This window comes from Zootoca vivipara, chromosome 6 (assembly GCF_963506605.1).
Source record: "Zootoca vivipara chromosome 6, rZooViv1.1, whole genome shotgun sequence".
Lineage (NCBI taxonomy): Eukaryota > Metazoa > Chordata > Lepidosauria > Squamata > Lacertidae > Zootoca > Zootoca vivipara.
Window position 1 is genome coordinate 32,067,549 of NC_083281.1, and position 25,206 is coordinate 32,092,754.

Sequence of the window (25,206 nt, forward strand, 5' to 3'; positions counted from 1 at the left end):
ACAAATGGCAGTGAAGATTAACACCTCAACAGTTTTTTAGAGGGTGGAGCTCACCTTTAGCCATGGCAGGTGCACAGCTTCTTTCTTTCTTTTTCTAATGCTGCCCCCGCCTCTCCCCATCATTGCAAAGAGTATCAGCAGCAGCAACTGTACTGGCAAATGAAGCTCAGTTGGGTTGGAACCACTAAATTTCATATACAACTAAAGCTGATTCTTCTCCACCCAAATATCTGAAGTACTGTCACATGGAAGATGGAGCAAGCTTGCCTTCTGCTGCTTCAGAAGATAGGACCCAAACAGGTGGGTTCAAATGGCAAGAAAGGAAATTCCAACTAAGCTTTAGAATAATAAAAAAAGATTGCAAAAGCTGTCTGTTCAATGGTGGAATGAAGTGCCTCGGAAGGTGGTGGACTCTCCTTCACAGAAGGCTTTTCAACAGAGGTTGAATGGCCATCTCACAGGAATTCCTTATACAAATTTAGTTAGTTCAGGGGTCAGCAAACTTTTTCAGCCATGGGCCGGTCCACTGTCCCTCAGACCTTGTGGGGGGCCAGACTATATTGGGGGGGTGAATGGATTCCTATGCCCCACAAATAACCCAGAGATGCAGTTTAAATAAAAGGACACATTCTACTCATGTACGACAGAGGACGAGATGTTCAACAGTGTTCTCAAAGCTACCAACATGAGTTTGACCAAACTGCAGGAGGCAGTGGAAGACAGGAGTTCCTGGCGTGCTATGGTCCATGGGGTCACGAAGAGTCAGACATGACTAAATGACTAAACAACAACAACTCATGATTCCTCGACCGTCCGCAGGCTGGATTTAGAAGGCGATTGGGCCGGATCCGACCCCCGGGCCTTAGTTTGCCTACCCATGAGTTAGTTAGTTAGTTAGTTTAGTTAGTTAATATAGCTGTTATTCCTGTGTTGCAGGGGTTGTGCTAGATGACTCTTAGGGTCCCTTCCAACTCTATTATGTTACGATTGCTATTTGTTGTCCTGCTATGAGGTTTGAGGAGGCTCAACTGGAATGTCAGATGAGGTTCAGACTGAACACAACACCAGGCTGGATACAAGCTGTGCTCTGAAAAACACTAAGATCTGAAGTTGTTCCAGGAACAAGTAAGCTGCAATAAAGCCCTTTTATAGTAGCATTACCAGGTGCAGCCTAATTCTTAACGCCACACCACCCATGCTGCAAAATGCTGCTCTACTTCAAGGGGCCCAGCAGTCTGTAGCAATCTCCTACTGTAACAGAGCAGTGCAGCCTAACATCTTCCAGGATCTTGAACAGCAGAGTCCTTTAAGCCAGGGGGTGGCGGTGTCACATCCTTGAGTTGTGGGGATGGGGGGCATCGACCACACAAGTTCATCTTGCAGCCGTGCTTTTGCATACCCGTCCATTCAGATTTGCAGTCGTTTCCTCCATCACCTACGAAAGAGGAATCTGACTCCTAGTGCCTGTCACTTGTGGGATTTTCACTCCTAGGAAGAGACTCTTGTGGGGTTTCCCCCCTCAGGTGCTAAAATAACTTGCTTAGTCTTATGTATTATGCACTTCAACTTGGAATGTGTCTGTGGGTGGGAAGACTCTTTTGATGTCCTGCCTCAGGCAGCAGAATGTATCGCACCAGCTGTGATGTTTGTGAACAATTCACTGCTTTATGCTCCCTCCTCTCACTTCCCGGTCTTGAAGTTTAGAGTGTAAGCCTGGCGGGCAGGGCCTGTTGTCTTGTTTTTGTTTGTGTACTGCACCTAGTTAATGTAGGTGCTCTGGAAAGCATAAATTAACAAATAAAGTAAGATTTAGAGGGGCACGTTGCTATGCCTGCTGGTGTGCAACAGACCAAGGAAGCCTGGAGCTGAATAATGTTCCTAGGAATCAAAGGTGTCATCCAAGTTCCAAGAAGCTAACATCCTGAGATATAAAGAGAAGCACTTGTAGGCTGGTGGGTGGATACAGAGAAGCAGATAAAGACACTGTGAGACAGTGATGCTCTGCACCCAAGCCCTTCAGTAGATCAGCTGCCCTTGATGCTAGTGCAGAAAGTGACTACTAGGCTGGTAAGCAAGAAAGCCCAATGGGACCATGTGCCACCAGTCCTGAAAGCACCACCTTGGCTGGCAGCAAGTTACTAGATCCAATCCAAGATCTTAGCATATAAAGCCATAAATGGCTTGGAACCTGAGTAGCTAAAAGAGCACCTTCCCCAGTTCTTTTCTCCCTCCTTCTGGGAGGTACACCTTCTTTATGCACTGATGCAGGGGGGGGGGGACTGGATCTGCTCATTTTTGCTGCAGGCACCTTATTCCAATGGAGCAGCAGCATGCAGCAAAGGCAAGAAGACCCCCTGTCTTTCTGCAGCTTACTTTTCTCTGTGCATCTCTGTTTCAAAGAGGGAACAGGCATGCTCAGCTAAACAGATCAAGATTTAACCTCCCACTGTCAGCTGTTATGCAGGGGTTAAATCCTACTGGGAACCCACAATATTAGGGAATTAAGCCCCACCCTCCCAGGTCATCAGCTGACATTCTAAGTGATGTCTGCTGATTGACACTGGGTGTGGTTTGAGGGAAATGGTTTGGAAAGACCAAGTGGATCCCCTGTGGGGTGAAGATTGTGCTGCGGTCCAGGGGTTCCCCACCCCTGGACCAGAGTTTATTTTGAACCATAACTCCTGTCTTACCCATAATGGCAAACCAGGAATTGGTGAAAGCAAATCCTGGAGCTGCATGCAACACTGCTGTTCCACTAGCACAGCAGATTTCCTGATTAATTGTTGTAACCTGTCCCAGGACCTTAAACTGAAGGGCAGGAAAGTTGTTGAAGTTGTTGTTGTTGTTGTTGTTGTTGTTGTTGTTGTTGTTGTTGTTGTTGTTGTTGTTGTAAAAGACACTTTAGTTGTGGGGAGGGGGGGAGCCAAGAATTGTAGTGGGATACTCAAGAAATGTGGAAGCCAGTGGATAACTAAATTCTGAACCACTCTCTAGCCCAGAAGGTTAGCTTGCATCTCCAAGACTGCATCACAAAGACTGACTTCCTCAAGCATTCTGCTTTAATTGGGAATAGGGGAAAGATATAGGGGGGAACATGGGGAATGAGGGAAAGATAGATAATGAAAAATATGCATACAAAAACCCGCTTGGTGGCAGGGGGGATATGAGCTTGCTGAGTCAACTCCCTGTTATTATTCACAAGAATCGTTAATGAGAATATTAATGGGAATAATGAATAGTATCACTTTGGAAGATGTTATCAACATGATCACTTTCAATTGTTGTGAATCACAGATTCTTTGGAAGCACGCCCCCGCAAACACTTGCACAAACACTGAAGTGTAGGAAATGGAGACACAGCCGAACAAGCGTTAACTAATCAGAGTGGCACATGGGGAAACTGAGAAGTGAACTTGGTTCGAACTCTCAAGATGTATCCGAAGGCATTCCAACTATCACATTTCAGAAGGGAGCCCATATTGATTTGCGGATGGTGATCAGAGAGCTGCGCTAAGGCCCTTTGGGCAGGATCCAGCATGAGCAGGATCCTAAACTGTTCTGAGAACTGAATAGTGAGATGAATATCAAGCATGGGGTTTTTATTCCAGGGCACCTGATCAAGGAAGCTGCTGAGAGCCGGGTGAGGTCATGGTCGCCGGAGCAGAGGTGAGCTGTTGCTCAAAGCGGGTGAGATAGCAGGGCAGGATCAATGCCTGTTTTGCTCTGGGATAAGCTAAAGGTATTATAGCAAATGTTTTAAAAATACCAAAGGTCAAAAGCAAGGTCAAAGCACCACACAGGGACAAGGCTGAGGTATGGAAGTGCTGCAGGACATGAGCACAGAGGACCTGAGGCTATGACCTCATCAATACAAGTTATTGAGTGTTCTCTGCATCTCTGGCAGACTATAAACATCAATGGTAATAATATGCTTGTTCTCCCATCTTGCTTGCTCAATTCCAACCATGACCCACCACCACCACATCTGACCATCTTTTTAACTGCACTATATGTATCACAACCAGGGCTTTTCTTGTGATAGGAGGACATTTTGGGGGGGGGATTGCAGAAGCTCCCAAGAAGGCATCGTCCCTCAGTTATTGTAGCAGCTGTGACTATGAAGTAGGGATAGTAACTGGTTTCTGCCTGAGATTAAGAACATAGGAAGACCCTGCTGGTTCAGGCCAAGGGTCCAACTTTGTTCTCAACATGGCCAACCAGATGTCTGTGGAAAACTCACAAGCAGGAGGTGAGCACAAAAGCTCCCTCCTCTACTGTGGTTCTTATCAACTGGTATTAGGAAGCAGTGCAGAACACAGCCTTCACAGCTAGTAGCCATTGGTAGCCCTCTCCTCCATGGGTTTGTTGAATTCTCTTTTAAAGCCGGCTAGGGTGTTGACCATCACTGTGCAAGCAAGTTCCATAGTTTAACTATGCGCTGAATGCAGAAGTACTTTTCTTTCTTTTGTCCTGAACCTCCCAGCATTCAACTTCAGTGGATGTCCGCAAGTTCTAGTGTTGTGAGAAGGGAAGGGTTTGTTTGTTTGCTTCAGTTTTTTGCTTCTAAAATGCTGTCCAGATCAGTTGGGGTCCAACCACCTCTAGCACCACGCTAGCTTCCCCTGCACCAAACCACAGTTTAGTGTTTATGTGCATGATCAGATCTTGATGAGGTGGGATACAGTTGGGATTCTAGAGAAGCATTATTCTGGAGGAAAAGTGAACAGCTAAATTTTGAAATAAGATGTGTGGGTTTTTGTCTGTGTTTTAAACCTAGCAGTTCAGTCTCACCACAAGTAATTTCCACATCTGTTTCTTGTTGTTGTTTTAATTTGCAAAGGTGTCCAATGGTGACAGCAGGGATTTTCAAATTAAAATTGAAGTAATTGGAGATGTTGTTCTTTCAAAACTTTTATTTATTTCCGATTTCATGGAAAGCTATGCCCCTCCATGCAAAGCTTTCACCACCACCACCAAACTAAAACAATGACGAAAGCCGAAGTTACAGAGGGACATGATTGCACAATTGCATTTTTTTAACTGAAATTAAAAACTTATTAACATTTAAATGGCACATATGAAGAATTCTGCAAGCTACATTCTAAAATTTGGAAATACTGTCCAGATTAAGACTGGGATAGAATTAACCATGATGATCACCCACATGGATTCTTTAAAGAGAGGATTAGAAAAATTCATTGGGGGATCAGAATAACAATGGCTACCATCAACACTAGCTATGTCCCACGCCCACTGTCAGTCAGAGGCACTCAGGACTGACTTTTCGTGAGCATCTGATTAGCCACTGTGGGAACAGGGTGCTGAACCGTGTGGATCTTTGGCCTGATCCAGCAGCTTTTCTTGCACCCAAATTGCAAGAATCCCAGGACAATTATAGAAGCGAATTAATCCACCTTGCTCATCCTGACAATAATTGCATATTGTCCATTTTAATTACAGCACATCTTGTTTCTCGTCTTGTTTATCGTCTTGTTTATAAGCCACCCAGGGAGTATTTATCAATGGATTGTCCTATAAACTAATAAAACACATACATATCAATCCCAGGGTACTTTTTGACTCAAAGCCACATAGGAATAAGTTTGCTTCATAATTTGCAGGCCTACGTGAGAACATACAACTACTGGCTCCACAATTTACATACTGATCTAATGAGGGACATATCTCAGCTGTGGTGCTGAGAATTACATGGGTGTCCTGCTCATCTTTGGGGCACACAGTCTCCCAACCAAGTAGTAGCTACATCCATAGCCAGTTAGATTAAGAGGTGGGACTATTAGAGCAATCCAAATCCCTGCCTAGAAGATGCAATGATTAATGGAAAGTTGCAGCTGTTGCAGCATCCCCAGCCTTGTTGCATGTGTTGTCCAGGGCCCACATTTTCATTATCCTAGCTCTGCATCAACTGAGATTGGGCCTATTGCCATCATGTGATGGCAGCAAGTGTCTCAGGATCCAGGATAATTTCCATGGCTGCTGGGAGAGATCAAGATGTTGGACTAGATGGGTGTTGGGCCTGATCCAGCATGCCTTTTCTAGGATCTTATATTGGGCACAGGACCCAGGTGGCGCTGTGGTTAAACCACTGAGCCTAGGGCTTGCTGACCACAAGGTCGGCGGTTCGAATCCCTGTGACGGGGTGAGCTCCCGTTGCTTGGTCCCAGCTCCTGCCAACCTAGCAGTTCGAAAGCACGTCAAAATGCAAGTAGATAAATAGGAACCGCTACAGCGGGAAGGTAAACAGCGTTTCCATGTGCTGCTCTGGTTTGCCAGAAGCAGCTTTGTCATGCTGGCCACATGACCTGGAAACTATACGCTGGCTCCCTCGGCCAATAATGCGAGATGAGCGCGCAACCCCAGAGTCGGTCACGACTGGACCTAATGGTCAGGGGTCCCTTTACCTTTACCTTATATTGGGCACAAAGAAGAGTCAGCCCAGCTATGGATTTCCCTGCCTCTGGATGTTGTGGGAAGAGATTATGGGCCTAACTAAATTGATGGAAGGAGATCAGTACCACATAAGAGGAATTGCTGGTCCACATCTGACATGGGTAGAAGTGCCCCACCCCAAATCCTCAACTCGTGCCCAATGCACTTGGGTGGTTTCTCAGGAACAGCACAAGTCGGAGCTGAGAGAGTGCCAGTCTTGAAGCTTCAATCTCCTTTCTAAAGTTCAGTGTTATTTAAATGATCAGTGGCAAACAGACAGCCTGGCACCCCTGGGCCAATGCAAGCAGCCTCGCAAGTGCTTCAGTCAAAGATCAGCTAACAAGGATGTCTGAATGCATTAATATTGCTGAATATATCCATACAATTAGCACCACTACAAAAATTGCCTGTGCTTATAGCAGCCGATACAGCTGTAGTACACCCTGCTGCAGCAACATAATCCATGTCAATCACTGCCAGCAACATGGCACAGCGCGGGGGGGCATCTCCCTGTGCTCAAGGGCTGCTTCCAGTAAAGGCTGGCAACTGCTCACATCCAAAAAGGGCTGGCACAGGCAATGGTGATATTACTGTACAGAAGGAATTTCTGCCACTATGGAAAGTTTTTTGACGGGTACTGCTCTCCACTATGAGAGAAGAAAGGAGGGTTTTTTATTACAAGTGCTGCAAAAGTTGCACTCTGCATTTTTTTTGTCTGAATATGTTCAGCTCCTGAAAATCAAGAGTTATAAATGGCTACCTGTAGAGGTGGCCAAACTCTACCCTAGCTCTCCTCAGATTGAGGCCCATCTGCACTACACATTTAAAGCAGTGTCATGCCACTTAACTAGTCACGTCTTCCGTCAAAAATCCAGGAAACTGCATTTATTGAAGGGTGCTGACTGAGTTGTTGTTAGGAATCCCCCAATTTGAGAACTACAATTAGCATAATAAGAAACTGCTTTGCACCAAGTTAGACCATTGGTCAAGTAGTGTCAACACCGACCACCAAGAGCACTCCAGAGTTTCAGACAGGTGGAATTCCCAACCATACCTGGAGATGCCGGGGAGTGAATCTGGGACCTTCTGCATGCAAAGCAGATGCTCTACCACTGAGCTGCAGTCCTTTCCTGAAATCCCAGAGTTCCCTGAGAAGAGGAATTGATTGTTAAACTATTCTGGAAATTATAGCTCTGAGAGGGGAGTAGAGTCACCTAACAACTCTCAGCACCCTTAACAAATGACACTTCCCACAATTCTTTGTGGGGAGCCATGACTGTTAAAATGCAATGCAATGCAACCCATTTTGTTTCCTACTGTGGCCAACTAGATGCTTTCACGAATCCCACAAGAGAGCACATGAGGCTACTATGTAGCATCAACAAATCATATGATGGAGGAACTTTTCATATCATGCACCACTTTTCAATGCCCAATTATTCTTTCAGCAGCTGTACTACTTTTCTGAAACATAGAGAGGTTGGTAACCAGAGACACAAGAGCCATACTACTGTAATGCTCAGCTTCCCCATGTTCTTTGTAAGGCTGGGGAGCTGTCCAGCAGGGCAGGAGCTGCTCTAGCATGGGAGCTATCCAACCAAAGACCCAGAACTAGCATATGGGACTAGGTCAGTGTTTCTCAACCAGTGTGCCTCCAGATGTTTTGGGACTACAACTCCCATCATCCCTAGCTAGCAAGACCAGTGGTCAGGAATGATGGGAGTTGTAGTCCCAAAACATCTGGAGGCACACTGGTTGAGAAACACAGGACTAGGTAAAGGTAAAGAGGCCCCTGACCATCAGGTCCAGTCGTGTCCGACTCTGGGGTTGCGGCACTCATCTCGCTCTATAGGCCGAGGGAGCCAGCGTTTGTCCGCAGACAGCTTCCAGGTCATGTGGCCAGCGAACCAGAGCAGCACACAGAAACGCCGTTTACCTTCCCGCCAGAGTGGTCCCTATTTATCTACTTGCACTTTGATGTGCTTTCGAACTGCTAGGTGGGCAGGAGCTGGGACGGAGCAACGGGAGCTCACCCCATTGCAGGGATTTGAACTGCCGACCTTCTGATCAGCAAGCCCTAGACTCTGTGGTTTAACCCACAGCGCCACCTGGGTCCCAGCACCATATGGGACTAGGAGATGTGTTGAATGAGGCTTTGCACCCGCCAACAGCCTGGGAGCAGCTGAAGGGTTTTATAGCTGACCTTGCTGCCCCCACCTCTTTCTGGCACATCAGTGGGAGACACCTGATGTTCCTTACCATCTCACTTTATGATTTATCATCCCACGGAGGGCTCAGAAAAGGAAGGTCTTGTGTTGGCAGGTATGCACTGCACCTTCTGATGGTAGCCTTGGACCTGACTCATTGCCAGTGGAACACAGAAAAATGTTTCATGCAGCCAAATGATTTGTTTCCCGGGGTCAGTGTTGCCTATTCATGACTCTCAGCAGCTCTCAAAGTCCTCTGACTTTCCAGCCACTTGCTAACCTGGTCCACTTTTTAACTGGAGATGCCAAGAACCAAAGAAGGGAACTTCTGTATGCACAGCATGTGCTCTTCTCTTGAACTATAACCCACTGCATCCCACGGGCATGTGTGAAGCTCAGCAACTGGTAGGCATAAGAACTCAAGAGGAATCTGGTCCCCTAAGTCTGCAAACGCTCCAGGTGGTGTGATGACAGTAACATCACAGGTGGGACATCTTCCAGGGCAGTGTGCTGTACCACCCCCTTAGGGGGTGTATTACCCAAGAGAGTACTAAGAGGCAAGGGGACCCTGGAGGTGTAGATAGCTATCAGACTTTGAAAAGCTGGTGTCACTGCATCAAGGTCATTGGTTTTGCTGAATTAATTAAACGAAATAATTTTAATTGGATTTTGAATAAACATTGAATTAATTATTACTGTTTTGAATTTTATTGTGTTCTAATCTTCCTTAGCAGGTCTTGCAAACTGCTATTCTGAATGCTTTTTATAGGGTAGGGGGCATTGGAGATGAAATTATGGAACAAATGAGTGGTGTCCTGAAAAAAGTTTGGGAACTACTGTACCAGGGTTTTGATCTGGGGATGGGTGTTCTGTCAGAGTCCACTGCCGTATCAATGCACTGGATCTCCCCTCTCCAGGATCTCAGACTCTTCTGACTGCAGGATGGTCCCGACAGGGCGTGGGTGGGTCACAACACACCCTGTGACTTTGCAGACGGATGAGACAGCATTCTTAACTGCCTCAGACCACCCCACTCCCAGCTCAAGAAAACAAATAGATAAAAAGGCAGCATCCTTGACCTCCAAAGAGCCAATTAGGGCGACCTTGGGATGTTGGATGCTGTCAGTGTAGAGCTTGCTCCCTTTATGCAGCACCGGAGCTGCAAGGCAACATGTCATGTCAAGTGATGCCCTGCGCTGTCCACAAGGTCATGGCAGTTCAGTCAGGAACCTCAGAGAGATTTTCCCAGCCTCCTCCTCTCTCGCACATGCAGTGCCCCAAGAGAAGAAGAGCAAAGTGACAGGAACAGGGCAAGCCAACTCTGCTCCCATCATCCTCTCACATGCCTTTGCATCCTCAGCCTCCCTTTGGGATACCCAAAGAGAACAAGTTGTCCCTGCAAGGCGAGGGGACAATGCCAGGCACCCTCGGTAGAATGATTCAATCCCTGGGTGCCTCTCGTTCTGTCCCTGCAGCAGCAGCAGCAGCAGCAGCAGCCCAGCAGTTGTCATGAGGGGAGTGCAGAAAATAATCCCACAGCAATCATCTCTTCCTTTGCTGATCAAATGCAAATCTGCACTTCCACTGAAGGTGGGTGTGGGGGGGAGAGAGAGAGAGACAGCAAGGTGCCGGCATTCCGTGAACTATGTTGGGATCAGTGAACATGTGACAGGGGACTGGCCAGAAATAAAATGAAAGAGACAGACAGGGAGAGCAAAGGGGAGATGAAGAAAGGAGGTGCGGAGAGACAGGCAATGGTGGGAGGGGACTTCCATGAGCACAGACAAAGGCCCAGAAAAGAATACAGAAAAAGGAAAGACAAGTGTGTGCCTAGATCCTTAAAGTGGAAGGGGCATAGCTCAGAGGTAGAGCACCTTCTTTGCAAGCAGATTCAATCCCCTGGAAGCTTCAGGTATGACTGAAAATGTCCCTTGTCAGAAAGTCTGCCAGTCAGTGCAGACAGTACTGTGCTAGAGGGATGTGTGGTCTCATTCAGAATAAGGCAGCTTTTTATGTTCCCATTTGGGGGGCAATGGGGAATCTCAGTTGCAGAACAGCTACTTTCCATGCAGAAGGTCCCTGCTGCAATCCCTCGGCATCTCCAGATAGGGCTGAAAGTGCCACCTGTCTTGAAGCCTGGAGAGCTGCTACCAGTCAGTGTAGGCAATACTGCGCAAGGTGAACCAATACTCTAACTCAGTAAAGAGCTAAGTTCCTATACAGTTACTTCACACTGGGGGGGGTGGCCCTTTCATCTGAATTTTTTTGGGGGAGGGTGGCCCCCTGTCCCCTCTACTTGGTGCCCCTGTTGTTAAACCACTCTGGAAATAAAGCCAGCTCTACCCAGCCCCTCCCCTCCTATAGAAGAGAGCAGTGAATCCTGAGCCATGACAATTGACCATCATTCTCATCAACTGGCCTCTTGGCAGTGGCACCCTTCCTGTGGGGTGCCCTCCCATAAGATGTCAAGGAGATAAAGCACTAAACAACTTTTAGAAGACATCTGAAGGCAGCCCTGTATCATGAGGTTTTTAAGGTTTGGTGTTTTATTATGTTTTTATGTGCTGGAAGCCACCCAGTGTAGCTGGGGAAACACAACCAGATGGGAGGGGTATAAATAATAAAATTAATATTATTATTGACTGCTCCAAATATGACTCAAGAGTCTATACCAGGCATCCCCAAACTGCAGCCCTCCAGATGTTTTGGCCTACAACTCCCATGATCCCTAGCTAAGAGGACCAGTGGTCAGGGATGATGGGAATTGTGGTCCAAAACATCTGGAGCGCCAAAGTTTGGGGGTGCCTGCTCTAAACTAAGCAGGCAGGCAGAACATTTGTTCTCTCAATGCAGACTTCCTGAAGCTGGTGCCTTCCAGATGTTGTGGATTCCAAATTCCCACAATCCCTGACCATTGGTCATGTTGAAGTGGCTGATGGGAGTTGTAGTTCAAAACATCGGGTGGGGAGACCAAGTTGAAGAACCTTAGGAACCTGCCTAATACTAAGTCAGACCACTGGTTCATCTAGTTCAGTCCTGTCTGCACTGGCTGGCAGCAGATCTACAGGGTTTCAGGCAAGCCCTGTCCTACATGAAGATGCAAGAGATTGAACGCGGGACTTTGTGCAGGCAACACAGATGTTCTACGCTTGAGCTACAGCCCCAGCTATCAGGGCACAAGCTTTGCTAGAAAAACTTTGCTAGGTCTGGGTCATGTTTGCCAACTAGGGAGCGTTGAGGGGAGGCAGTGGCCTGGATCTGAATTTGGAACAAAGGGACAGAGATCAAGAGCAGAAAGCAATTGTTAATGAAGCCTGAATCACTAACAAGCTCCACTTGGGTTGGGAATTCCCAGCTGAGACACCTGGAACGATTTGGGTCATGCCTCCACTATGGCAATCCAGTTAGCGGTGCCTTGAGTAATAGGGGGGAGAAAGGGGGGGAGAGAGGGGGGAGAGAGGGGGGATTTCCATCAACAGAGCCAGCAGCCTGCTTGAAAGGCTTAGGGAACAATACAGCAGAGCAAATGCTTCAGGAGGTCGTTGCCGAAAAAGAAAAGAGAAAAGTCAATCAGAGTCAGAGCCATGCACTGTTTGCAGCAGTTAATGTTCCAGAGCCCCCTTTGCCCATTCCCCCCCCCCATTGCGTGCAGCAAACAGTTTCCCCAAGTTCCCGCTGACATGGCTTCCCCTACTGAGGGCACTTTTCTCTCAAAAGGAATCATAATGCACAGCCCAGGGAGACAAGAGAGCGTGCCTATCATAATCAACTCAAGAGACACTATTATTAACCACCAGAGCACACACTTCCTGTAGCTGCAAAGACTCAGACATCCGCGAGTTGCAAATTCAGTGTTTCTAGGTTAGAAGGGCTTGAAGGTTTCCTTTCCTTTCTTTTTCTCAGTGGTGGAAATTAGTTCCATTTCCCATCTTTGCCACTGACAAGTTTCTCACCCAAGGCTGAAGACTGGTGTAGCATTTTTAAGAGAGGTAAAGGAGGTCAGACACCTTGCGCTGTTGCTGCTTTCCAAGCACAGACTCTCCTCTTCTTTTTTTCTGTTCCAATGAGAACTCGGGGGAGAGGGAAACAGTTCAGTTCTGCAGGTTTTCAGCCTGGCAGATGTGGGGACCCTTTGTTCTACCACGTTGGCCATGCTTGCAGCAATGGCTGTGTTCAGCATCATGTGAAGGGCCAAAGGTTTCCCACACTGACTGTATGGCAAGCAACAGGCATCACTGGACTGGCATCAGAGGGAGATGATGATGTCAGAGGTGGACCATAGGCGCCTGGGTGAAGTGCCATGAGCTCCGAGGCAAAACCAGTAGTCAGGATTGAGGAATAAGTCAGAACCATGGAGAAAACCAGGAGTCAGAGAAGGAAATCAGAAGTCATAGAATCATAGAATCTTAGAGTTGGAAGAGACCACAAGGGCCATCCAGTCCAACCCCCCTGCCAAGCAGGAAACACCATCAAAGCATACTTGACATATGCCTGTCAAGCCTCTGCTTAAAGAAGGAGACTCCACCACACTCCTTGGTAGCAAATTCCACTGCCGAACAGCTCTTACTGTCAGGACGTTCTTCCTAATGTTTAGGTGGAATCTTCTTTCTTGTAGTTTGAATCCATTGCTCCTCTGGAGCTTCTCTGGAGCAGCAGAAAACAACCTTTCTCCCTCTATCACACACACACACACACACACAAAACACCAGAGTTTAAGAAGACATTGTTGTGCAAGTAGAGAAGTAAGGAAGCCCATCTATACCCCTTCCTGTCCAGAAGGATACAATTGCCAGCCTGGTGGATGGAGTCAGACCAGGGGCTGAGAACACTGAAAAGCTGCAACCTGCAGTTTGGAGGTCACCCAGATGGAGGCGCTTTACAAAAATCCAGCAGTTCCCGAATAATCAAGAGAGCAGGTAATGGAACAAGTAGCAGTGGCACGGAGGAGGAGGAGGAGGAGGAGGAGGAGGAGGAGGAGGAGGAGGAGGAGGAGGAGGAGGAGGAGCAATTGATACCAACCAGCAGCAATTTCAGGAAGGGCCATAACTCAGTAGCAGAGAACCTACTTTGCATGCAAAACAGCCCAGATCCAATCCTGGGTATCTCCTGTTAGGATAATTAGATAGCAGATGATGGACAAAGCCCCTGGGAATTGCTACCAGCAAGAATAGATAATTCTGGGTTAAATGGAGAAGTGTGATCCAGCATAAGGCAGCTTTCTGTGTTCTTATGACCTTCAGTGGTGTCAGAGCTGGGCAGTGGGCAACAGTCTAAGGTGAGCCAGAAACCAGGCGCCTTGGGACAACAAAGTAGTCGGGGGCAAAGAACAAGTCCAAAGCAAAGGACAAGCCAGGAGCCACGATTGAGGAACAAGCTCAAACAAACGGACAAACAAAGGATGCAGGGAAAGTAGTAGTGCAGTGGTAAAAAAGGTAAAGGACCCCTGACAGTTAAGTCCAGTCACGAACGACTCTGGGGTTGTGGCGCTCATCTCACTTTACTGGCCGAGGGAGCTGGCGTTTGTCCGCAGACAGATTTTCAAGGTCATGTGGCCAGCATGACTAAGCCACTTCTGACAAAACCAGAGCAGCACACGGAAATGCCATTTACCTTCCCGCCGGAGTGGTACCTATTTATCTACTTGCACTTTGAGGTTGGCAGGAGCTGGGACCGAACAATGGGAGCTCACCCCGTCATGGGGATTCGAACTATAGCTGTCAAGTTCTCCCTTTTTTTAAGGGAAATTCCCTTATGCTGAATAGGCTTCCTTCCAAGAAAAGGGAAAACTTGACAGCTATGATTCGAACCGCTGACCTTCTGATCGGCAAGCCTGAGGCTCAGTGGTTTAGACCACAGTGCCACCTGCAGTGGTAGGGCATCCTCTTTGCATATAGAAGGTCCCAGGTTCCACCCCCAGCCTCTCCAGGTTGTCTGAAACTCTGGAGAGCTGTAGCCAAGTGCCATAGACCATACTTGAGCTGGATGGATCAATGGTCTGTTTTGGTATAAGGTAGCTTCCGCAGGGCAGCCCCACATGCTCCTACAATCCTGGAGTATTATTAGTAGTTTATAAAAGAGCCTTTTAGACATCCCTACATGCCACCTTATTTCCCCAAAGACAGATAAATAAATAAGGAATAATAAGGGAAGAGGGTAGAGAAAGGAAGGGGAAAATAAAGATGAAGAAAGCACAGGAGAGGGAGAGGGAAGGACAAAGAAAACATACCAGATGGTCTGTAATAATGCTTTATTTTAATGCTGCATATATTTGCACAAAATGTGCCCATATTTCTTTACACCTCTCTTCCATACCTAGATTTTTATATGCTATTCTCTCCTTGTCTTCTAGGTCCACTAAATCTAAGATCCAGGTAATCTAATGTCTGGTTGAGTTTTGTCTTTCCATTGATGTGTTTAAGCAACCAATGCTGCTCTTTTGATTCAAGCCTACCGGTATTAGAAGATTCTTCACGTTCTTGTACTCTCAGCATATAGAACAAAGTACTATCCTATTGGGACGCGGGTGGCACTGTGAGTTAAACCACTGAGCCTAGGGCTTGCTGATCAGAAAGTCGGCGGTTCGAATCCCCGCGATGGGGTGAGCTCCCATTGCTCAGTCCCAGCTCCTGCCAACCTAGCAGTTCGAAAGCATGTCAAAGTGCAAGTAGATAAATAGGTACCGCTACAGCAGGAAGGTAAACGGTGTTTCCGTGTGCTGCTCTGGTTCGCCAGAAGCAGCTTTGTCATGCTGGCCACATGACCTGGAAGTTGTACGCCGGCTCCCTCGGTCAATAACGTGACATGAGCGCCGCAACCCCAGAGTCGGTCACGACTAGACCTAATGGTCAGGGGTCCCTTTACCTTTACCTTTACCTTTACTATCCTATTATGCTGTGGCCCTGGGACTCACAGGGCGGTGGTAGTAATAAACAGGCCAAGTCAGTGAAGATAAGCAGGTCAGAGCAAAAGGCAGGGAAAAATTAGGCCAGGCAAAGATCAACAAGTCCAGGCGGGTATCTCTAAACAGATCAGGACCCTGGATAGCTCTCGGCATGCCTTACTGGCTGAGTTTTAGGAGATGTTGTCTCGGCCAAAAGCTGGAAGCATCTGAAGCCTAATGCAGCCTGGCAAAGCCTAAACTGCACTCGGCTCCATCTACTCGAGGAGGTGGAAGTGCCAGTATAAAAGACAGTTCAGTTCTGTACAGTTCTGTAGGCACTGACTTCTATGCTGTGAAAGAGATGGGAATATTATCAGAGGTTCATCCTCTTACTCAGAAAAAATTGGGAGAGCTATGTCCTTAGAGCAAGAGAGGGATGATGAGGGTCTCCCCATTAAATGGAGCAACCCTTTAGCAGGTACTATTTCTTGGGAGGAAATTGTATTATTTCTGAAGCTCCCTCCCTTGCCCTTTCTGCCTGGAGCACTGGGGCAGCCTTACCCATCTTCCCAAAACCCAATCATATTTAAATATGAATACTCTTGGCCATAAATTATAGACCATGGGCACCAGTGGCTGCTAAACCACTTCATCCCCAGCATTTTATTAATCCAACCTGCTGCCAACAAGCTGTGACTGTTCCTTTACTCGGTTTCTGAAGCAATGATCATTTTTCAGTTTAACGTGGCCCCTGTTGGTGAACACAACTGTAAATTTGGATCACAAGAGCCGGCTTCTGTCGGAAAGATTCTCTCTCTTTCCCTTTGCTGCCTCAGGTTAGTCATTAACACTTGTCTAATTGCAGGCATCAGTGACAGTAAACACATCCACCTTGGAGACAGCCAAGGACTTAAGGAACTTCATAATACCATCCCAGGTAGACAGACGGACAGGTACTTAAATAGCTTCCTTGAGCCTCAAACAAAGAACATCCCTACTGTCAGCTTCCAGACTAAGCCACTTTTGTGAACCACAACTCTTGTAAAATGCAAAGTGACTCAGCTATTGATTCTCAAAGTGCCAAGGAGGAAGAACTCACAAGCTGCTGTCTGAGCCTTCTCTTGACTAGGCCAGCAGACTGAATAGCAGCTAGCCACAGCCATGCCTATTCAGTGCAACATAGGGGACTGCAGCAATTTAAAAAACCCTGGTAGCACATTTGGAAAGCTAAGCAGAGTCCGGTATGGTTTCAAATTGGATGGGGAACCATGTATTGAGATTCCTGCATTGCGGGGGGTTGGACTAGATGCCCATCAGGATCCCTTCCAACTCTACAATTCTATGATTTTATCTGTGAATGAGCCATAAGATATGATGGACTGTACACACTCCCTTTCTCATCCTGACCCCTTTACTCTTCCAGTCTTCTCTCTGCCTGTCCCACCTCTCTTGATGCCATAGACCTTGGCAAGAAGCATTTCTTTGGCCATTACTTGGAGCAATCCAAATTCAGGTAGCTATGCTAAGTTTAAAGATCTTAGATCTTAGAATTCCAATTTAGGTACAAAGGCAGCTGCTTCGTAACAGGTGAATCTATTTGCTCATCTAGTATATTACTGTCTACTCTGACTGGCAGCAGCTTGCCAAGAGCAGAGCAGAGCAAGTATCTTTACCTATTACCTGAACCTTTTAACTGGAGATGTGGGGGATCAAACTCAGGTGCATTACCATTGAATTAGTGTCCCCACTCCCTCAGTTTGAAAATCCATTGACCACCTTCATTAAATTAAACTGTGCAGGTACCGTGTTTCTCACATTTTAAGACACCGTCTTATAACTTTTTTCCCTCAAAAAAACACTGGGTGGCTTATTTTCAGGGAATGTCTTGTTTTTATTACGTCAGGAGCAGTGCCCCTCTTGCTCCCTGGCTCCCTGCGGGGCAGGATTCTTGACTGAAAGAAAAGGACGGGCAACAGCCACCACCAAACTCCGTGAGAGGGAGTCTGAGGGAAGGGAAGTGTGTGCGTCCCTGGCCCAGCCCTCTCTCCCCGGCCCTGGGATGTTCGTGAGGGAGGGAGGGAGGGAGCTCCTCCGAAGGGCTGCTCTCTCTCTCTCTCTCTCTCCTCCCAGGTGGGGACTCACTTAATAGCAATCTGCTACACTGGAGCTTCTTAAATTTAAACCAGTACAGTATAATGGAATCTATCTGTGTGATGCAGTACGTATAGCAAATAAGGATCTCTACCAGCCAGCCCAAGACTTAAGAGCGAAAGTTCCAACAATGTAGCACTTTGTAGCACTGATAGCAAAGAGGCTACCGGCTGATAAGAGATACTGTAGAAAACAAGGCAGTTGAGCAGCAATTAAAATGGTAAATGGTAGCAATTGTAGCAATTGAGCCAGCAGGAAAGCGGGGTGAGATAATCTGCTGGTCCTAACTGCTTCTCTTACCCACAAAATGTTAACTTTTAGCAGCTCCTAAACAGCGAGAAGCCACCGGCAGCGATCCCGGTACCAGTAAAAATCCTTAAAGGGGCAGCTCTACAGACAAGCAATAGAAAGAAAAAGAATCCTCACTTTTTAAAAGGTTTTTAAAAGGGGGGAAGGTGGGGGGAAGCGAGAGGTGGGCTCTGTGTGTGTGTGTGTGTGTGTGTGTGTGAGAGAGAGAGAGAGAGAGAGAGAGAGACACGCAGGGGAGAGAGAGAGAGAGAGAGACGCGCACACAGAGTCTCTCCCTAAAGGGGAAGGCAGCGTCTTCAATCGCCCCTCTTTTCTTCCTCCTGTTTCATCTCCTCCCCACCGCAAATGCCACTTTTCTCCTCTTCACTCACACAGCCTAGCTAAAAAAAAAAAAATCGAACGGGAGGGGAAATCACGAGTCTGCAGCAACCAGCAGCTATGGCTCTTCGGTGCATTTTTACAAGCTTTTAAAAGAAATACGTGTCTTTGGAGCGACAGCAAAATGGGGAGAGATTTTTAGGGGGGGGAGTTTGCTGGCGGGAGGGGGGAAGGGTCTATCACTATGTCTTATTTTCGGGTTATGGCTTATATCGCACAATTGCTTAGAAATCCTGCTATGTCTTATATTATGCCTACGTCTTAAAAAAGGAGAAACACGGTATTGGTGACATGCCTTGGGCTTTCCAGTTATCACTTGTTAAGTGCACATCACCAAAGCCATTTTGGAAATTTCCCATGGACACGGGCTTTGGGATGGATAATGCTTGATGCTTATGCTTAGCATTGCTAGATCAATGTACAAACTGCTACTGCCTCGAGCCTTTTGCTTTTGCTATGGTCTCAGCCACAAACACCTAAAACAAAGCTGCAGTCCTGCTCCTCCTTTTCTTCAGGCTGCATCTGGCTGGCAGCTTTGCAAGTTGCTGATTTTAGCACCTAAATGCTGCTAAGAGCGCAGGAAGCAGAGCCGCACAGAAAAAAGAAATCAACTAGTAGGCATGAGGTTTGGAATTACAATGTTTTGTGCAGGTGAAGGACTGTAGCTCAGCAGTAGAGCATCTACCTTGTGTTCAGGAGGTCTCAGCTTCAACCAACAGCATCTTCAGGTAGGATGGAGAATATCCTCTATCTGAAACCCTGGGGAGATGCTGCCAGTCAGATCGGCACTGCTCAGGTAGATAGATGAACCAGTTGTCTGACTCAGTATAAGGCAGTTTCTAATGTGTCTGTGTTTTGAGGGAAGGGCCATAGTTCAGTGACAGGGCATCTGATTTGCATGAGGAAGGTCCAGGTTTCAACCCACAGCATTTCCAGGTAAATCTGGCGAAGGCTCCTGGTTAGATTACACTGCCAGTCGGGGTAGATTATAGCAAGTGACACAGAACAATAGCCTAACTCTGTATGTAGTAGCTTTCTATGTTCTGATCCCATGGGCAAGAATGAATACTACCCCACAGGCAACTCATCACTGCTCTGTTGTAGAAGATGCATTTGGGGTGGTATGGCAACTGGTTTTCATGGTACAAGGAAGCTCACTGAAAACTATAACAATGAAAGCACCTACCTGCACATTTTGTCCTGCTGATGAGGGGAGGCCCAGGTTTTCCAGTCCCTCCATCCCCTGGCCGGGTAAGCAGGACACTGATCTCATATTCCGTGTCTGGATCCAAGTGCCACAACTTGTAGGTCTGCATGTTCACAGCATGAACCTCCGACCACGGCCCAGAGGTCATTCGGTACTCAATTTCCTTCCTTACAATGGGGCCATCTCCGATAATGGAATTGGTGTTGAGCTGGATGATCAGGTACGTCGAGCCTGCTCTCAGCAGCTGTGGGGGTGCAATGGGCGTAGGGGGCTCTGTCCAAAAGGAGAGACAAGTTGTTACTAGAAGAGACCATCACACCAGCTTCAGATCAATAAGAAAGTGGCTTACTAGGACCGCCTAGCCCCATATGAACTGACCCGGACACTACAATCATCATCTGAGATACTTCTTTGTGTGCCTCCTCCATGAAGGGCTTGGAGGGTGGCAAAAGGAGAACAGGGCCTTTTCTGTGGTGGGTCCTCACTTGTGGAATGCTGTCCCCAGGGAGGCTCGCCTGGTGCCTTTGTTACATATATTTAGGCACCAGACAAAAACATTCCTCTTCTCCCAGGCCTTTGGATAATTAAAAAATCTATGGCCTTTTGAACCGGGGAGATGGGGTATTATTTCTGTTTGCTGCTATGGCACATGTGTTTGTGTTTTGATATTCTAAACTGCCTCGTGATCCTCAGGTAAAGGGCAGTATAAAAATTTAATTAATTAATAACAATAAAGACAAGGGACCACAACTTTGCATGTGGTAAGAAACAGCAGGAGTCTCCCCTGGTGATTGGAAAGAGGTTCCCAGTGTTCCTTATCTTCTTAAAAGCAGCAGTGGAGGTGAAACCTCAAGGTTTGTGTGGTTCAACACTTGAGCCATTATTCCCTGGCCTTCTATGATTCTATATCAATAATGTACCAGTGGTTGGACAAGATGGCTTTTGAGGTCTCTTCCAAATAGAAGATTCTACGCTCCCCATAATGGCTCAGTCTAAGCAGAATTAAGGTGGCTTGGAGCTCATTGCATAGCTCTTCTGTTGCCCTCTGCGCCCCACCCCCCACCCTCCCCAAAAAAGTTCAGCAATGTCAATGCAAGTGGGTACATTTAAGGTGCCGCAGTGTTCCATCTAAAATTGACACGCAGCTGCACCTGTCAAAATAAATGAACAAAGGACATGCGGCAAAGGCAGATTATTTGCTTTGCCTCCCCCTCCTCTAATAGTTTGTGTTCACTGGCTTGCAAAATCCACCCATCGCAGAGAGTTTGGGAGGGCTTCTTTGCTACGTGTGCACAGCAGCCAAGACTCTGCAGTGTCACGCCTGTCTGTTCCCAGCTTCAAAGCCCTTTTCTCAGAGCTTTGGTTCAGTGACACAAGACATGAGTTGCAGGGCTGAATTGGAGTTAAATCCTCCCCTAGTTCTTTGCTTTCCCCTAGTTCTTTGCTTCTGTCTTCTACCGGTATAGCCCTAAGCCAAAGTCAACCCTCCTGGCACTCATTGCTGCATACCTTTCACAATCAGTTCTGCAAAGTTGGAGACGCCAGAGCCCCTGCCAGACTGGGTAACGCAACGGTAAAAGTCCTGGTCTCCATTGGAAACTTTATCCAGTTGAAAGGAAGCCAAGAATCTCCGGTGGCTGATGTGTTTCACGGAAGCTGCCGGGACAATTGCTCCATTCTGCCTCTGCCATCCAAAAAACAAGAATAAATGGCTTCATCAGGAAGAAGTCATTGGATTCTCCTATGTTTCTTGCGGAGCTAAGATCTCATTGGCTCTCACACACAGTTCCTTTTACTCCATGTGCCTCCCATGACTTCCTATTATGTGCCCAATGCTGCGATTTCTCTACTCGCCTACAACATAGCACATGAGGAGTACACCTTAATCTAGGATGCAACAACATTTTCATGAGTGATCACTTTCAACATGAAAAGGGGAGTTTTGGAGGGTGGTATAAAAGTCTTCTCCAAACTTCCCCTCAAGCTTTTTCATTCCCCCCCCTTTGTGCAATTTCTCTCATTTCCCCGCCCTTTAAAAGAGAGTTATTCTTGGTGGATGCATGATAACCAGCTGGGGAATCATGCAGGGAATATACTGATCTCAACATTGCCAATCAAATCTGTCACCAGAATGGGGGCAATGCTTTCTCCTCTCACTCCGAATAGGCTCTTCATTCTCAAACTCCACCTAACTATCACCCAAACAGAGGATATATTTGCGTGTCAAGACCTCGAAGCCACCCCATTTGGTGAATAAGCCACAAGGACACAGTATATTAGGTTAATGGTTATTGGGCAAATTTAGGTCACAACTTCATTGGTTACAGAATGTGAGTGGAATTGGCTTAGGCACTGGAACTGACCTGACTATATCTGACTCCTGCCCACCATGCAGGGAGCCCTGTAAGGCTCAACCACCAATAGGGGGAGCCCCGTCAATGCAAAGCAACAAGCTTCCGCAGGGTTTCCAATGGGGTCATGGGGTTGTGGCATGGCCCTAGTACCTCCCTGGGCTTTGGACAAGATCCTCACCCTGGATTCCTTTAACGGAATACCCATAAGATTGGAGGGACAGATGATGGCCACACCTCCCCCCCCCAAAAAACCCCCAAGTTCTACCAATGCCTAACTGCCACTCAAGCCAAAGGCTCGCCGCCAATACCCCCACACCTGCAACCAATCCTTTACGCCCTCTGTAATATCGGCCAACCAAACATCATTTCCCCAGTTGGAAAGATGTATGCCATCAACTCCTCCCCAGCCTCCCCATCCTTTCACTTCAGTCTTATTGCAATCCTAGTCTTTCATGGGCCCTCACTTTATAATAATATAATAATAATAACTTATTATTTGTACCCTGCCCATCTGGCTGAGTCTCCCCAGCCACTCTGGGCTGCTCCCAATCGAATATTAAAACAATACAGCATTAAATATTAAAAACTTCCCTAAACAGGGCTGCCTTCAGATGTCTTTTAAAAATAGGATAGCTACTTATTTCCTTGACATCTGTTGGAAGGGCGTTCCACAGGGCGGGTGCCACTACCGAGAAGGCCCTCTGCCTGGTTCCCTGTAACCTTACTTCTCGCAATGAGGGAACCGCCAGAAGGCCCTCGGTGCTGGATCTCAGTGTCTGGGCTGAATGATGGGGGTGGAGACGCTCCTTCAGGTATACAGGACCGAGGCCGTTTAGGGCTTGAAATGTCAACACCAACACTTTGAATTGAATTCATGACATAGTGTTCATTCCACTAGAATGCTTATTTCTTTGTGGAATGGTACAAGCTAAACATGGAGGCAAAGGGTGTCTGGGTGAGGTAAAAAGAAGCATCTCTCTTCTACTCAAGCAAATAACATTTCCTAAATGCCTAAAACAGGTTGCTTGGGCTTCGGGAAATTGTTTACCTAACAGCAATCCTTCTGTCCAAGCTGAAAGATGGTCAGCTCACAGATAATAGGAAGAAGTTTGCCATTCAAGTACAACTGGATGGCAAGGCAAATTCTTATCTAACGCCAATTCTCTCTCAGGATTAATGGGCACACGCTGTACTTCTGTAGTTATATCAACCAAATGGCACCAGGAACTAACAGGACAGAGAAATCACAGATTGTTCTTTGGGCAGTAATCTTGGTAGCCTCCAACCCCACTTACCTGCATAAGGAACCTCTCTGCTTCAGATGCCTTGCCGGAAGCAACACACTGGAAGGTGGCGTTCTGACCGGCATTCACCTCCACATCACCCAGGCGGGAAAAATGAGGTGCTTTAGCTGCCAAAATATGCAGAGAGAAATAAACCCATTGAAATCCCTGGAACTGAATGTCCTTCTCCCTTCCTCCCCTCCCCTCCTCTCATACGCACATTATATAGCTGAGTGCTATGCAGAAGGTCCCAAGTTGCACCCACAGAATTACAAAGCACTGGGGGGAGACTCCTGCCTGAAATCCTGGGGGTCGCTGCCAGTCAGTGTGGACAGTACTGAGCTAAATGGACCAATAATGTGACTCAGTATAAGCCGCCTTCCTATGTTCTTTAGATCCAGCTGCAGCCCAGTCAGCTACAATGCATGGAATTTGGAGAGGATCCTATCTTGTCTTTTGCCCTTCAGCTCAGGCGGCAAAATGTCGTGAGCTGGGCCTTCTCAGTCTTCCTTTGTAATATGGGCATAGCTATCCTGGCCAAATTTACAGGGCTGTGGTTAGGAATGTGGAGAGCACTGGTAGAGCTGAGATAAAATTGCCTCACCAAATGATATATCATGATGTCAGAAATAAGGATGGGGCTTTATTAGAGGCATTGGCTGGTTTCACAGTTTTCCCCACATTGTGATTTTTGCATGACACACACACACACACAATATATTGCCAGGTCAGAAATTTTGAAACTGGTATCACTATATGGACTTCAAACCAGTTTTGGACAATATATTGATATATCGCCCAGCCCTAGCTCCAATTTTGAGCCAAAGTTCACATGTTTATCCCTAAGACAGAAAACATAAAGCACGTACAAAGAAGCATGACGTAATTATTCAGAGTTGTACCCAGCATTAGTTCTACTCAGCGTAGACCACTGAAATGGATGGACATGACTAACTTAATGTCAGTGGGTCTATTCTGAGAAGCACTTAGCCGGAGAAAACTGTGAGTGTTATAATTTTGATCCAACTGTTTAGCCCCGAGATATATAATATAAAGCGCTTCAGGCACTTATGAAAGGCATTACAGAAGAAACAGCAAGCATTACAATCACATGGAATTCCATTTGGTTTTGAAATAGAAATTCAGGCAAGAGGAGAGAAAAGGGAGGAACAACACATGAGATTACAAAAGGACTCCATGTGAGAGAGAAGGGAAATAAAGGAGTAGCTTGAAAACTTAACCAGAGAGTTTGGATGTATAAATTAAGTAGATGAATCTTGTCTCCAGGCCTAGGCTATAGCAATACTTACAGCACGGATAGTTCAAGAGCAGGATGTCATCCAATCCTAGGTATCCTCTGTGTTCACTGGAGACCACTGCCTCAAACAGGACCTGAGAAGGAATCAGGTACATAGAGATAAACCCTGTCAGGAATATTGGAAGCTGCTTTATTCTGAGCCAGACCATTAGTCCATCGCTACTGTCTACATTGACTGGCAATGGTTCTCCAGTGTTTAAGAGAAGGTTCTCTTCCAGCACTACCTGAAGATGCCAGGAATTGAACCTGCAAAGTAGATGCTCTACCTCTGAGCCACAGTCCCTCTCAGAGAATTCTAATAGAGTAGGACTTGGAAACCTAGGGTCCTCTGGAGGGTGTAGGACTCCAATTTCCATCAGCTCCAGCTCAGCATGACCAATGGTCAGGAATGATAGGAGATGGAATCCGTAAACAACTGCTGGACCATACATTCTGCACTCTTCATGGAAATGCTATAGCCCTGGGACAGCAAAATCCAATACATGTCCACTTCTACTGAATTCAACATGGCTTACTTCCATGCAGATGGAAGCAAGATTGATGGTAATTTTTTTAAAAAGGCTAATCAGAACATTTCAAAACTCCACAAGCATCATCTCTGGGTTTGTATCAAGCAATCTATTTTACTACTACAACTACTACTAAAATAATAATAATAATAATAATAAT

The 25,206-nt window shown here is 46.7% G+C and overlaps 1 protein-coding gene across 5 annotated transcripts in view; it reads right to left on the reverse strand.

Annotated features, from left to right (window-relative positions):
• The window catches only part of PTPRU (protein tyrosine phosphatase receptor type U), a 359,555-nt gene that overhangs the window by 163,998 nt on the left and 170,351 nt on the right, over positions 1 to 25,206 (reverse strand). For all 5 annotated transcript variants that reach the window (XM_035119522.2, XM_035119521.2, XM_060275729.1 and 2 more), the window contains 4 exons: positions 24,530 to 24,611; positions 23,232 to 23,347; positions 21,092 to 21,266; positions 19,562 to 19,855 (listed from right to left, as the gene is read on the reverse strand). In XM_035119522.2, the coding sequence (XP_034975413.2) occupies positions 19,562 to 19,855; positions 21,092 to 21,266; positions 23,232 to 23,347; positions 24,530 to 24,611 (667 nt within the window). The remainder of the gene's footprint in view (positions 1 to 19,561; positions 19,856 to 21,091; positions 21,267 to 23,231; positions 23,348 to 24,529; positions 24,612 to 25,206) is intronic.